The sequence below is a fragment of the Leucopleurus acutus genome (genome assembly GCF_964270905.1).
Source record: "Leucopleurus acutus genome assembly, chromosome: 16".
In the NCBI taxonomy this organism is placed as follows: Eukaryota; Metazoa; Chordata; class Mammalia; order Artiodactyla; family Delphinidae; genus Leucopleurus; species Leucopleurus acutus.
This window is the reverse complement of record NC_139158.1, coordinates 37,239,611-37,253,425: the sequence shown is the minus strand read 5'-3', so window position 1 is coordinate 37,253,425 and position 13,815 is coordinate 37,239,611. Positions and strand designations below refer to the sequence as shown.

Sequence of the window (13,815 nt, the reverse complement as noted above, 5' to 3'; positions counted from 1 at the left end):
ACCTCCCGGCTCTCCCACACCCTGTGTAGTGCTGAGATCGGTCAGAGCCACCTGCCGGGTGTGCCCTTTGGCTCTTTGAACTCCCTGGGGAGCTAACAGCAGTCATCATCAGGAACCAGTGACCCAGTGTTAAAGGTTTTAAGTGCTTTGTTTGGCTTAATCCTCACATTGGAGGAAAGGTCTCTATAATGTCCCCAAATCACAGAGGAGGAAATTTGTGTTAAATGGATATTAACTGTCAGGGTTTCTTTCTTTATGTGTTGGGGAGAGGCGGACGTCACAGTTTTACCCCATAGGTTCCCCTGTGGTGGAGAGACTTGGGGCAGGATGAAGAGGGTCACCAGCGCTTGGGGGATGGGGGAAGTGGCGACTAGGACTGTTTTGAGAGCCATCTCTGAATTCATGATTTATCATAGTTTGCTGTAAACACAGCCTCTGAGATCAAGAGTGGCCATCCCCCCACTAACTGGGGTGGTAAAGGGAAGGCCCTAGAATTCCCAGACAGGTGGTGTGCCCAGGTGCCCCACATCTCTGGACTCCTTCCTTATAGGGGAGATTTTTGGAGCCCCATCCAACCCTGGCACACAGTGGTTCTTCCCCCTGTTGGAGCCACCGGCTCTGTGTTGAGACTCCCTCTACCCCAAGCCCTCGAGGGAGGGGTCAGCCTCTATGGCATCCCTCCAGGAAACCACTCTGGCCTTGACAAAAGGCCTTTGTGTATCTGTCCAACCAGTGGCTCTCTCTGAAACCTTCAAACCTTCCCTAGTCTTGGCCCAGGCAATGAACACCTGTGGACATAGGCCTAATTTTTGCAAAGTGCCTTCAGCCCAGCTGTCACCTTGCCAATCTCAGTGGGGGCCACTGGCCTGGTAGGGTACAGGGTGGGACAGATCCTGCTCCCTTGGAAGACAGAGGAGAGAAGTGGGAGAAGGGCCAGCTTACTCACAGCCAGGGACCTAGAAAGATGCTGAGGCCTCTCCCTATGCCAACTGAGAGCCCCTGCTCTACACCCCCAACAACCTAGATCCTTTCCACTCTTTCTTTCTTGACACCCCCTACCTTCATCTCTCACCTGGACAACTACCAACAGCCCCATCCTCCCCCAAAGCCTGTGCTCCTCACACGCTCCCATGAAATCCACTCTTCAGAGGAATCTTTGCAAAACAGAAATGGGATCAGGCCAGGGTACCCTGCCCAAAACTTCCCAGCACCTTCCCAGGGTCCTCAGAATAAATTCCCAGCTGCCACGGCAGTTGATGATGTCCTTGGTGGGTCCCTGGCCACCTCTGGATCTCTCCTCCCACCACCCTTCCCGGGTCCTGTCCCACTGGCCTTTCTGCCCATGCAAGTAGCCAAGATCCTCCTCCCTCCTGCCTTGGCCTTGACTGCCCTCCTCAGTTGATTCCTCATCCTTCAGGCCACTGCCTAAGTGTCACCTCCTCAAGGAGGCCTCCCAGATTTACCATGCCCTGTTCATGGCCCCCATCACAGTTTGTACCTGAACATTTATTAGTGTGACTCTTTTTTGTTTGTTTGGTTTTGTTTTTTCCGTCTTGACCACTGGACTATGAGCTGAGGAGGTCACGGACGGACAAATCTTGCTCCTTGCACAGACCAGTGCCTAGAACAGTGCTTAGAACAGATCAGGCACTACACAAATATTTGCAGAATGAATTAATGTACATATGGAAGCAGAGGTATCCCTGAGGCCACTCCCGACGTGGGTTTAACCTCTTCAAGTAGGCTGTAGGATTCGGGGCGAGGGGCGGGGGAGAGAGGCTGCTCGGTACTCGCGGGAGCCCAGAGACGCACCTCCTCCTTTGCAGGCACGGCCCTGCCCCGCGTTGCCAGGCGCCCGTTGCCATGGCGCCGGTCGCCAAAGTGGAACCCGTGGACCCCCACCACCAACAGCACGCCCTCTGTGCGCTCACGGCCCAGCTGGGCGCTCCCCCAACTGAGGGCACAGAGCCGCGGGCACGCGGGACGGTCAGAGCGGAGCAATGAGGGAATCGAAGACCGTAACACGGACGTGGCCGAGGCCGCAGCCCGAGGCCGCGGCACGGCCAGGGCGCGTCTTCCACAGCACGCTGCTCTTCTACTGGAGGAGGCTGGAGCGCAGACACGGACGACGCAGGTCGGGCACAGGCCGTGGAACGAGGCCCAGGGGCGCGGCCAGGACTCGGGCCTCCGGTTCCGCGCACACCCCGACCCGGGTCTCCGACGCGTCCTTAGCCCGGACCCCTGTCTCTGCCGCTTCCCGGGCGCAGACCAATGCCCCCAGCCCCGCCTCCATGCCGGATACCGCCCCGGGCCCCGCCCCCACCCCCGGCCCCGGCTCAGCCCCAGCGCCCGCGCCCGCGGCGCGCGCGCCCGGCTCCTGTGGCCGCGCCCTGGCGGCGGCGCGCGCGCTGGCCTGGAGGCCGACTTGGAAGCCCATCTGGAGGCCGACCTGGCCCGGCAGGCATTGCGCGGGCAACATGGCGGCGCCCGGCGAGCGGGGGAGTTTCGGCGGTGGGAACCTATTCTCCTTCCTACCCGGCGGCGCGCGCTCCGAGGTGATGGACGACCTGGTGACGGACGCGCGCGGCCGGGGCGCGGGGCGGAGAGATTCCGCCTCTTCGGCCCGGACGCCATCCCAGGCGCCGGCCTCCGATTCTCAGGTCGCCGAGGACGCCTCCCGGAGGCTGCCCTGCCGGGCCTGCGTGGACTTCAAGTCGTGGATGCGGACACAGCAGAAGGTGCAGATGCGGGGGGGCGCCACCTCCCCTCAGAGGCCCGCGAGCCCTGCTGACTCCTAGCCCCGGCCCCCACACCTTGTTCTCAAGCACCCCGGGCCGACTTCCCAAGGCCCAGGACGAGCGTTCCCACAGGCCCTAAGCCTGAGAGACTTTGCCTCCCGGGTTTGGCTGTTCCTAAACCTTGCCCCCAAGGTAGCCCAGGCCTTTCGGCTCTTAGCCACATGTGGGCTGGATCGGCCTCAGGACTTGTGTCTCCAGTCAGCGGGCCTGCGGCTGGTGGGGGAAAAAGGGGAGCTTTGTAGGTTTCTGGTTGGGGAAAACCGAACTGACCCTTGTCGGCCTCCTTCCGCAGCGGGACAGCAAGTTTAGGGAAGATTGTCCTCCGGATCGCGAGGAACTGGGCCGCCACAGCTGGTCTGTCCTCCATACCCTGGCGGCCTACTATCCCGACCTGCCCACCCCAGAACAGCAGCAAGATATGGCTCAGTTCATACATTTATTTTCCAAGTTTTACCCGTGTGAGGAGTGTGCTGAAGACATAAGGAAAAGGTAAGTTGTGTCTGCACAGTCTGCAGGCAGCAGAGCATCCCACCTGGAGCCTGGGCCTGGGGCCCCTGGCTGATGTCATAAAGGGGAGCCTAGAGAAATAAGATGCAGAGGTGGCAGAGGGTTGCTGAGAGCAGGGACCACCAACAGAGAAGGGATTGGATCATCTGAGCCATCTTCTTCCTCCTCAAAGGCCAAGCTGTTTGGGGCTGCTGCTGGGTACTGCTTCTTTCTGCAGCCACAAGGCTCCCAGGGAGGGCTTCCCTCATGAGATCCCTTGCTTAGCACTGATGGAGGCTCTGGCAGGTTTCGGAGGACTCCACTTTGCCTAACTTCTGGAGCAGAACTGCCAATTTCAAGACCTTGGGAACTCATTGCTGTTGCTTCCAGGAGCCACCTTTTCTTCACTGGGGAGCCCAAGAACTGTTGTTTGGCACCCATGGCATTTCTGGGCTGGATGTGGGGGGCAGGGCAGCCCTTGCTGTTTGAAGCCTGGGCATTTACAACAAGGTCTCTTGCTGAGCTGATGCAGCAGGGCCACAGGTGCTAAGAAACAGATCTGTTTTTCAGTTTTGCCTTTATGCCAACCCCACCCCTTCCACACACTGCCTGGGGCCAGGGACGCTGGGGTGAGGATTCCTGATTGTTACCAGGTTGTAAAGTTGAGGCCTCTGCCTCAATGTCTTGCCCAGGGCTCTTGCCAGGGTTTGCAAAGCTCCCGAGGTGAGGGTTTGAGCAGGCCTAGGAGTCCACCAGGCCTTGCTGCTGCAGGGTCTGCCCCCTTCTGGGAATTCAGAGCATGAGGGCACTTCTGGGTGTAGCTCACAGCAGTGCCCCAGCTCTCCTCCCTGAATTGAGCAGGCAAGGATCTGGTGGGGCGGGGACAGTGGGAGCACTGCCTGCCATCCTTCTCCTTGTGCTCCCCCACACGCAGGATATGCAGGAACCAGCCAGACACTCGCACTCGGGCCTGCTTCACCCAGTGGCTATGCCGCCTGCACAACGAGGTGAACCGCAAGCTAGGCAAGCCGGACTTCAACTGCTCACTGGTGGACGAGCGTTGGCGCGACGGCTGGAAGGATGGCTCCTGTGACTAGAGGGCAGCCAGAGCCTGTAGGCGGCCTGGCCAGAGAGGGTGGGGCTTATTAAAGTGCGTGTCAGAGCCAAAGCCTGCCTTGTCTCAGTTGGGTGGTCCCCAGACGCTACCCGTGGAGCCCTTTCCCTCTCAGGTTCTGAGTGTAAGTGGGGGTACCCGTTGCAGCACCCCGATGGCCTCCTCAACCCGCGCCCCGTGGTGCTGCAGGTGAAGGAGGCAGGAGCAGCCTAGGCTGTCCCTTCCTTAGGATTTGGCCTCCCGCCCACTTGACACCCTGCTGCCTACTTCCCCGCACAGGAAGGTGACAGGCCTGGCTGGGCTCCCCTGTCTCGCCCCTCCGGGCCAGGCCACTGTCTCCCCATCTTGTAGCTAGGGACAGCTAGGGGTACAACAGGGACGGTAGCTGCAGAGGCTGTGTGCCATTTGCACTTCAGGAAAGAGGCCTGGGGGCTGAGCTCTGCTGTGCGCCTTCTGTCTGGCTCATGGTCTCACAGAGCCGTCCCAGGCCTGTCAGAGGAGGCTCCGTGGAGCTTGAAACCAAAAATAAAATGCTGGAGAAGTGACTGAAGACCTGGCCTCAGTGTGTTTTGTGCTGGGATTTGCAACGATGGACAGGGCCTGCCCTCGTCCCTCTGTGGTCTCCTGCTTCCTCCTATCTGGGTTCTGGCTCCTTAGGAAGAGGGAGCAGTTCCAAGGCAAGGGTGGGCCAGGATGTTCCAGGAACACCAAGGAGGCTGAGTTGCTGGAGCCAAGGGAGGATCAGAGAGGTGAGGGGAGGTCACATGGCAGGAGGTCCTCAAGGCCCCAGCAAGGATGTGGTTTTAACACCCAGCTCCCATGGAACATAGTGGAGGGTTTGAAGCAGAGGAACGGCAAAATGTGACTTTTGAAAGGTCCCTCTGGCTGTTGAGCTGGAATGAGGCAGGTATGGGCGAGAGGAGGGGGGGCAGATAACCCTGTGGCAGCCGAGAGGGAAGCTCGCCCCAGGATGAGTGGGAGGCCTCACTGGCTACACTCTGAAGGTGGAGCCCAAGGTGGCTGTGGGGTTCTGGCCGCTGGAAGGAGGGAGTTGCCCAATGTATCAGTGAGATGCGGAAGGCTGTGAGTGGAGCAGGTTTGGGGGTGACCTGGACCCAGGTTTTGGGCCTTCACACACCCTCTCAGCCACACCTGCTCCCAGGCACTGGCTCCCAGCTGGAATGGCCCAGCAACAGTGCGCCGTACCCCTGTGGTTGTACAGCTCTCACCTCTCCCCATAGTGTCTCAGCTCCTCCCTGGGCAGGGGCCAACCTTTGGCACAGCCTCCTTGGCATCTTTACCCCACTGGCCCCACGGGGGTGCTGGCTTCCTCAGGGGCTGCCCAAGGGGCCAGGTTACATAAAGAAATAGGAGGCAGGGAGCAACCAGCAGAGAAGTCACTGCTCTTTCCTCCTACAGATGGACGTCCCCAGCACAGGGCTTGTCTCTGGCCTTTCCCGAGTCACCTGTGCGCTGGGAGCCAGCAAAGCTGTGGTCAGCTCAGGAGCACGCCGTCCATGTTTGCTCTCCCTCCTTCCCTGCCTCACTTTCCTTTTTCCCTAACTCTGGCTTCCCCAAAGTTTCACCTCCCAATAAAACTCTTTAACTTTGCCACAGATTCTGTTTTCCAGGGTATCCAGGCTAAGATAAGTGGGACTGTAGTTCAAGGGAAAATTCTGGCTCAAGTTGTTAGCATGGAGACCAAGACAGTGAGCATAGAGCAGGGAGAAGAGCCCCAGGACCATGCCCTGGGACCCCTAAGGCTCAAAGGTCACAGATGGAACAAGAGGAGGGAACCAGAAAGAGATAACAAGAAAGGGCCCATGAAGTAGGTGGAACACGAGGAGAGGGTGACATCACAAGTATTCCTAGGAGGATGGGGACAGGATGGCAGTGGCTGCATTGCCCCTGGGACTAAAGGGAGCAGTGATAGCTGGAGGGGAAGTGGGCTCAGGAATGGAGCAGGTTTAGGCACTGATGTAAATGATCAAGTAAAACGGGGAAATGAATGATGCATGAGACAGAGAGGAAACTGTCACTGACAGGGGAGAGGTGATAGGATTGGATGCAGTGTCATGGAGTCAACTAGTGGGTGGCACTTCTGGCCACACCTGCCCTGGCACAGTAGGGATCTGGATTTGAATCCCAGCTCTTCACTTTCTAAGTGTGATGAAGGAACTCAACCAGTCTGCCTTTTGTTTGTTCGTTTAAATTTATTTATTTATTTATTTATTTTTTATTTATCTACAGCTGCGTTGGGTCCTCGCTGTGCACGGGCTTTCTTTTAGTTGTGGTGAGCGGGGGCTATTCTTCATTGCAGTGCGTGGGCTTCTCATTGCAGTGGCTTCTCTTGTAGAGCACGGGCTCCAGGCACACGGGCTTCAGTAGTTGTGGCTCGCGGGCTTAGTTGCTCCGTGGCATGTGGGATCTTCCCAGACCAGGGCTCGAACCCGTGACCCCTGCATTGGCAGGTGGATTCTTAACCATTGCGCCACCGGGGAGCCCTTTTTTTTTTTTTTTTTAATTTGGCCAACTGTGCAGCTTGCAAGATCCTAGTTACCCGACCATGGATCAAACCCGGGCCCTCCGCAGTGAAAGCGTGAGTTCTAACCACTGGACCACCAGGGAATTCCCACTTGCTTATTTACCATCTGAAGAATGGCAGTAAAACAGTCCCTGCCTCCACAGGTCGTGGTGAAACACCTGGCACTGTAAATGCTCAACAAATGCAGACTTTCCTCAATGTCCTAGACAGAAACAGGAGTCATCTGGGCCCCTGCCAGGCTGGCCTGGAAGGAACATGCAGGAAGGGACCTTGTCTAACCTGGAGTTTGGCCATCTGTGGCGAAGACCCAGCGGGGGTGCTGGGAAGCTAGGTACCCACTCTTCCAACTCCCCATCTCTGATGCTTCTCCCCACTCCTCGGCCCAAAACTAAATATGTCAGCAGAAAGTCAGTTGGGGAGACCCAGGAGTGTGCAGGGCTCAGTGAGCACCCTCGGAATGACAACATCCAACCACAGGAAAAGAGCAGAGATGACCCAACTCCCACCCATGTGTGCCTCTGGGCTCTGCCTGCCTGGACAAGTGCCCCTGAGGGCAGAGGCCATCCTCCCTCCCTGTTAGGGAGGATAGAATGTGAAGGAGAAGCTAGGGTGCAGTGGGAAGTCATGGGAAAGGCCCCAGTAACCTCCCTCTGGTCTATGGGGACCAGAGGCAGGAAGCTGGGTTCCCTTTCCCTGAGGGCTGGGGGAGACGCTGGAGCCCTTGGACCTGTTACCTCCTTAGGCACTCAGGAAAGGGCCCTGTACAGAGGAGTGGGGTCATGTCGGTCTGTCCACCCACGTGGCTACGGCAAAGGCTGAGCCCAGTGTCCACCTGCCCTGCTGACTCCTGACTACTTGTGAGTGGCCGTGGGGGACTCAGCCCCTTAACCCCGCCTCCTGATGGGGACCTGGCGGATGGTCTCCATCTCGGACCCTGGTCTTGCGGTGAGAGTGGGTGGGTGGGGTGGAAGGTGGGCAAGGTGGAGGGAGGTGAGTGCTCCAGCCCTGCGCGCGTGGACCAGAGGGAGGGGTGTAGGCTCGGTCCCGCCCCGCGCGCCCCCGCCGCGGCCGGCGCGCACTCCCGGAAGGCGGCGACGGCAGCGGCAGCACTGGCAGCATCGGCAGCAGCCCCGGGCGGCCTCGGGTGGGGTCGGCCCGACGGACAGAAGGACAGAGGGCGCCGGGGACACGCGGCCCGCCCGGGCTGGCCATGGAGGGAGCCTCGTTCGGCGCGGGACGCGCAGGGGCCACCCTGGACCCTGTGAGCTTCGCGCGGCGGCCCCAGACCCTGCTGCGGATCGCGTCCTGGGTGAGTGGCCCCGGCCCAAGCCCCGCCCCGATACCCCGTCCCACTTCGCCTCGCCTCCCTCATCCCTATCACCTGCCTCTAGCCCCCTTCCTCATCCTTGCCGGCCCCTCCCCCGCCGGCCGCAGGTTGGGGTGACGTCACCGGGCAGGGCGCGCCCACCTGCGGGCGGGGGAGGGGCCGGCGGCGACAGCCGGGTACCTTGAGAGGTCACTGCCCGCCGCACCCACCTCTCAATTCTTTCTCAGGTCTAACTCAATCCCCTTCCTCAGCCCTCGCTCGGTTTTTCATGTGCTTACACCCTGGAAGCAGGGTGTGGGGCACAGGGGTGGGGGCGGGATTCGCGGAGGGGCTTGAGCGCTCAGCCTCAGCACGAGTAAGGGCTACCGGAGCCAAGAGAATCAGGCAGAGCCTACCCCCTACTTCTGCACGCACATCCTCCTGGCTCCTTCGAAGGGAGCTGGCCATTCCCAGGCCCCCCAGTTGCAGTTGTGAGTTGGGGGGTGTGCTCTGGGATTCCTCTGAGTGGGGCAGCTGGAAGGGGCTCTACACTGAGAAGGCTTCCTGGAGGTGGTGTGGGAGGGGCAGATTTAGAGGCAGCCTAGCCTACTGGGGCAACCTTAGGCCCAGTGGCCTGCTCCTCCTTCCCATCCCTCCAGGCAGGAGAGATGGAAGGTGGAATGCTGAGTTCTGGGTTTTGTCCACCTGGTGGTGGCTGGTGGTGGCACGTACTCACCTGTGTTCCAGGAGGGCGGTGCCCAGAGTGGGGCAGGGGCCCTTGGGTGGAGTGACTGGCCAGACCAGGAAGTAGGGACCCTACGTTCTGGTCCCAGCTTTGACCTGATTTGTGGACCAATCTGTGGGTACGTGTCCATATCTTGCACCTTGGTTTCACTCTTGACTAAGTCTCTAGGAGCTGGGGCTGGAAAGGAGAGAAATGAAGTTGAAATTAGAGGTCTTTTTTTTAGAAATATAGGGCTGCCCAGAGCTCAAAGAGCAGCTTCTGGTTTAAAAGGACTGTGGTCCACACTCCTTTGCCTTCCAGCCCTCGTGGGCACAGGGCACTGAGGTTTGACTGAACCCCAGAGGTCAACAGTGTCGCCTTTTAAGCCCAAGCATGTATGGATGGTGTTAATTAGCCACAGTCATGTGGGGCCATCATCCCTGGTGTGCCCACAAAGTGCAGGATGGTGGGTGGGTATTATTCCTGTCCCCAGCACCCCATGAGTTGTGCCTGCTACATTTGGCATGCTAAGAAACGAGGCTGTACAGCTCCCAAATGCTGAGGGTAGGTTCCACTCAGGTCCTGGCTGACAGCTCTGTGCAGCTGACCTTCTGCTGCCTGCCCCCCCCCATACTCCCACCCTTCTTGCCTGACTCCACATCTATTTCCCCTAGCCCTGCTGACTCAGGCCTGGGGATCACTGGTCCAGGTGAAAGCTCCTGTTCCCACACTCTGGAGTGGGCCATGGGGGACACTACGGGCTTCACAAGATACAGAGGACCCAGCTTGAATGTCAGCCCTGGCTTTTATCAACCATGCAACCCTCCACAAGGCACTTCACTTGTTGGAGCCCCGATTTCCCCATCTACAAAGAGGATAAGAGCAGTGGCACTCTTGTGGTTGTTTGGGAGGATTCCATGAGCAAACACATGTAGCCATTTTACGCACAGTGCCTGGGCACAGTTGATGCTCACTAAATGGTATGTTTTGTCCATACTTACTAAACTTGAGGTAGATATTAAGGGAGGGGGTCCCCGAAGACCCCCACCCAGAGATAGATCCTGTGCTGCAGGGGAACGCAGGGACACTCCCGAGGGCATGGGCACTCACGGTGGGCTAGGAGACCTCGGGCCTCGACCAGGAAGGGGCCATCGCAGGGCCTTGAGCGCTCCCACCGCCCACAGGTGTTCTCCATCGCCGTCTTCGGGCCCATAGTCAACGAGGGCTACGTGAACGCCGACAGCGGCCCGGAGCTGCGCTGCGTCTTCAACGGCAACGCGGGTGCCTGCCGCTTCGGCGTCGCGCTCGGCCTTGGGGCCTTCTTCGCCTGCGCCGCGTTCCTGCTGCTCGACGTGCGCTTCCAGCAGATCAGCAGCGTCCGCGACCGTCGCCGCGCGGTGCTGCTGGACCTGGGCTTCTCAGGTAGGCGGGGCCGTGAGGGGCAGGGCCTGGGGGAGCGCGCGGGGCTTCTCGGGTGGGCGGAGTCGGGAGGGCGGGCTTCGGGGCGGGGCCAGAGGGAGCGCGTAGATTCTCAGCCGATTGGGGCGGGGACAGGTCCGGGCGGGGCGGGAGTGGGCGGGACGGGTCGGGTTCTCGGTCTGCGGATTCTCCTTCCCGGCAGAGCTGGGCCGGGCGTCTCGGTGCAGCATCACTTGACCCGCCCGCCCACCTGCCCGCAGGGCTCTGGTCCTTCCTGTGGTTCGTGGGCTTTTGTTTCCTCACCAACCAGTGGCAGCGCACGGCGCCCGGGCCGGGCACGACACAGGCGGCAGACGCGGCGCGGGCCGCCATTGCCTTCAGCTTCTTCTCCATCCTCAGCTGGGTGAGTGCGGCCGGCGGCCTGCGGCCGGCAGGGACTGGGGCCAGGTAAGGGTCGGGGCAGGGTCGGCCCTGGCTGACCCCGGACTCCCCCTCAGGCGGCGCTTACCGTGAAGGCCCTGCAGCGGTTCCGTCTGGGCACCGACATGTCGCTCTTTGCCACCGAACAGCTGGGTGCTGGGGCGGGCCAGACCTACCCAGGCTACCCAGTGGGCAGCGGTGTGGAGGGCACCGAGACCTACCAGAGCCCGCCCTTCACCGAGACTCTGGACACCAGCCCCAAAGGGTACCAGGTTCCTGCCTACTAGTGGCCAGCAGGCCCAGACCAAGGCACAAAGGCTGCCCCACCAATGCAGTATCCAAGGCTTCCTGGGACCTCCCTCAGGTCCTCCTGGCCCAGCAGCAACGTGTGGATGCTGTGGGCCATCTGGGGCCAAGAGAGGGTAGCCTCCAGGGTGCCTGGGCCGTTCCCCCCAAGTTCCTCCAGTCCCTTTAGTCCCCAGCCCAGGGCCGGAGGTCCTGAGGAGAGAACGGCACAGCCCTGGGCACGTGTCCTTCAGCCTCCAGTGGACCAGCCTAGGCAGCAGGCCATTCCCCTCATGAGCCAGCCAGGCAGGGCTCACCTGTACACTCTGGTGTCAGGGGTCCAGCTGCCCTCCATAGCCAGATGCAGGGGCTGCCCTGGACTGGGGGTGACTGGGGGAAGGGACACCACCCTCACCCCGTGGCCACTGTTCCCCATCCCCTGTCCCTGTGGGTAGTGGTGGTCCTTGCTCTGTCCTGGTGGTTCACCCTGTAGGGCCATGTGCTCTGTCTGGAGCCTCCCTTCATTTCCTCTTACAGGCTCACTAGAGTAGCCCAGCCCTGTCGATGTTGTGATTGTGGTCAAGTCTTCAGGTTTCACCTCGTAGTTCCCCACAAGCAGCCCCTCTTTTCTGTGGCCCCAGCTCCGGCCCTTACCTGCCTTGGCCCAGGCCCTTGCTGGGGTGCGGGCAGCTCTGGCCAGGAAAGCACAACATGGCTGTAGGCCTGGGCATCAGCCCTCTCCCAGCCCTTCAGTAAGACCTTGCCCAAGGGAGGCTCCAGACATCTGGGTGCCCAGCAGGACACACCCCTCATGAGGAGAGAGGCCTAGAGGCTTCACCTTCCCACCGTGCCCTGGAGACAGCCATTCCCCGCAAACCCCTTTACCTCGGCTCCCTGGACTAGTCCCTCAGCTCCCCACACTGCACCCCATTTTAAGGCCCAGCCCAAGGTTGGGGGTCCCTTTGCATAGCTGAGTACTCATGCATTGCTCAAAGCTGGCTTTTCACATTAAGTCAATACCAAATGTGGTTGCCACATTACATTTTTACAGACAGTCGCCTCCCTCTGGAGTTGCAGTTGAGTGACAACCCTGTACATTGTAGCATAGACCAATTATTTGTGGATATTTAAGTGAACATGTTTACAATTTTTGTATATATGAGTCTCTCCCTCCCTCTTCTGAAAGAACAATCTGTGATTGTGTATTTTCAGTGTCCCATGTTCCAACTGCAGCTTCTTTACAATAAAGACTGTAAATGAGTTTACTGTGGCCCAGACACTCTTGGAATCCTTTCTACTCCTGCCCCTCCAGTGCCAGAGGTTGGGACCTGAGGGGCACCAGGGCCAAGAATCCAGAAAGGGGCACAGGGAGGTGGAGACCAGGCTGATGCCCATGTTCTGGAGAGTGCTGGGGAAAGCAGTCGTGATTTCTCCAGATGTCTGCTTCTTACCGCCTTCTGCTCCTGGGAGACCACCATGTGTACCATGCAGCATCCAGAGCCACATTCCCTGGCCAACTCCCCTTTGGAGATTTCCCCAGCTTGGTCTTGTTTACTTTTGAATTTGTCTATTGGGATTCTTATCTCAGTTACTTTTTCATTTCTGACTTATTGGTTAATAACATTCTGGTTGAATGAAGCAGGTAAGAGCTGGAGCTGGAATGCTGGCTTGGCCGTGTTCAGGCTTGGTCTTTCTGGGCAAGTCTCTCAGCTTGTCTGTGCCTCAGGCTCCCCTTCCGGAAAAGGAAAATAGTAGTTGCCATCATCAAAGGTGCGGGAAGGGTTAACGTAAACGTGTGTGTGTGTGTGTGTGTGTGTGTGTGTGTGTGTGTGTGTGTGTGTGTGTGTGTGTGTGTGTCTTTAAGAATCGGTATTTTCAGATTTTCAGTATTGTTAATGAGATAGCTCATCTTCCAGGTTACTCTTTGGGGGTGCTGCTTGTGCTCAGGTCTGCAAAGAGGGCATCAGCTATGAGGGGCTTCTCCGGTGTGGTGGGGAATGCAGGTGGCCTCTAGGCAGTCCCATGGAGAGTGAAGAGCGTGCAGTCTCTTTCTCCTAGTGGGCTCCGAGCATGGCCATCACCCAGGAACTTGCTCCAGTCTCAGCCACAGGCAGGCAGGCAGGCCCTCGGCTTCAGATAGGCAGTACCCATGCAGCCGTGTGGCTCTGGCCTGGCCCCACTGCAGGCCACGTCCCCTTCATCACCTGGGGTACCCCCTTCTGCTTCTTTTAGAAAGACATCTCTTTCTTTTCGTCTAAGGATGTTGCCTTATTTGGATGTAGCTATGTGTTTAGACCTTTTTTCCTACTATTTATATGTGTTTGTGGCAGAAAGGAGAGAGTTCACTGGGTGTCTGGTTCCTTTTCAAAATACTGGATCCAAATAATTAAGTACAAATTATTTTCTTTCAGTATTTCAGATATGCCCTGCACTGTTTCTAAATTGTTCTTGTTGATCTTTAGTAGCTCCTTCACTGGTCTATGGATTGAAACCTCAAGTCTGTGTTACTCCCAGGTTCTGGAAGAATAGTTTTACTGGGTACACAGTGTAGGTCAAGCATGGCTGTCTCTACTCCTGGAAGGCTTGGGCGGTGCTCGACCTCCAGGACTGGAGCCCAGGGTTGGCTGCTTCTTCCTGTGAGCAAGCCCAGCTCTCCCCACAGGTCCTCCCCGCCCCAGCACTCACTGGTGACCACCTGAGCTGTAGTGTCTGACAACT

General features: G+C 58.7%; 2 protein-coding genes across 2 annotated transcripts; both read left to right on the top strand.

The window, feature by feature from the left end:
- Positions 1-2,477: 2,477 nt before the first annotated feature.
- Positions 2,478-4,922, top strand: GFER (growth factor, augmenter of liver regeneration; the record flags this gene model as incomplete). The annotated part of the gene is made up of 3 exons (XM_082857615.1): positions 2,478-2,738; positions 3,091-3,287; positions 4,219-4,922. The coding sequence occupies 3 exons, from the start codon at positions 2,478-2,480 to the stop codon at positions 4,379-4,381; spliced, it is 621 nt and encodes a 206-aa protein (XP_082713741.1). The 3' UTR covers positions 4,382-4,922.
- A 3,231-nt stretch (positions 4,923-8,153) lies between these two features.
- SYNGR3 (synaptogyrin 3) lies at positions 8,154-11,099 on the top strand (the record flags this gene model as incomplete). The annotated part of the gene is made up of 4 exons (XM_082856349.1): positions 8,154-8,252; positions 10,158-10,395; positions 10,653-10,795; positions 10,890-11,099. The coding sequence occupies 4 exons, from the start codon at positions 8,154-8,156 to the stop codon at positions 11,097-11,099; spliced, it is 690 nt and encodes a 229-aa protein (XP_082712475.1).
- Positions 11,100-13,815: the final 2,716 nt, after the last annotated feature.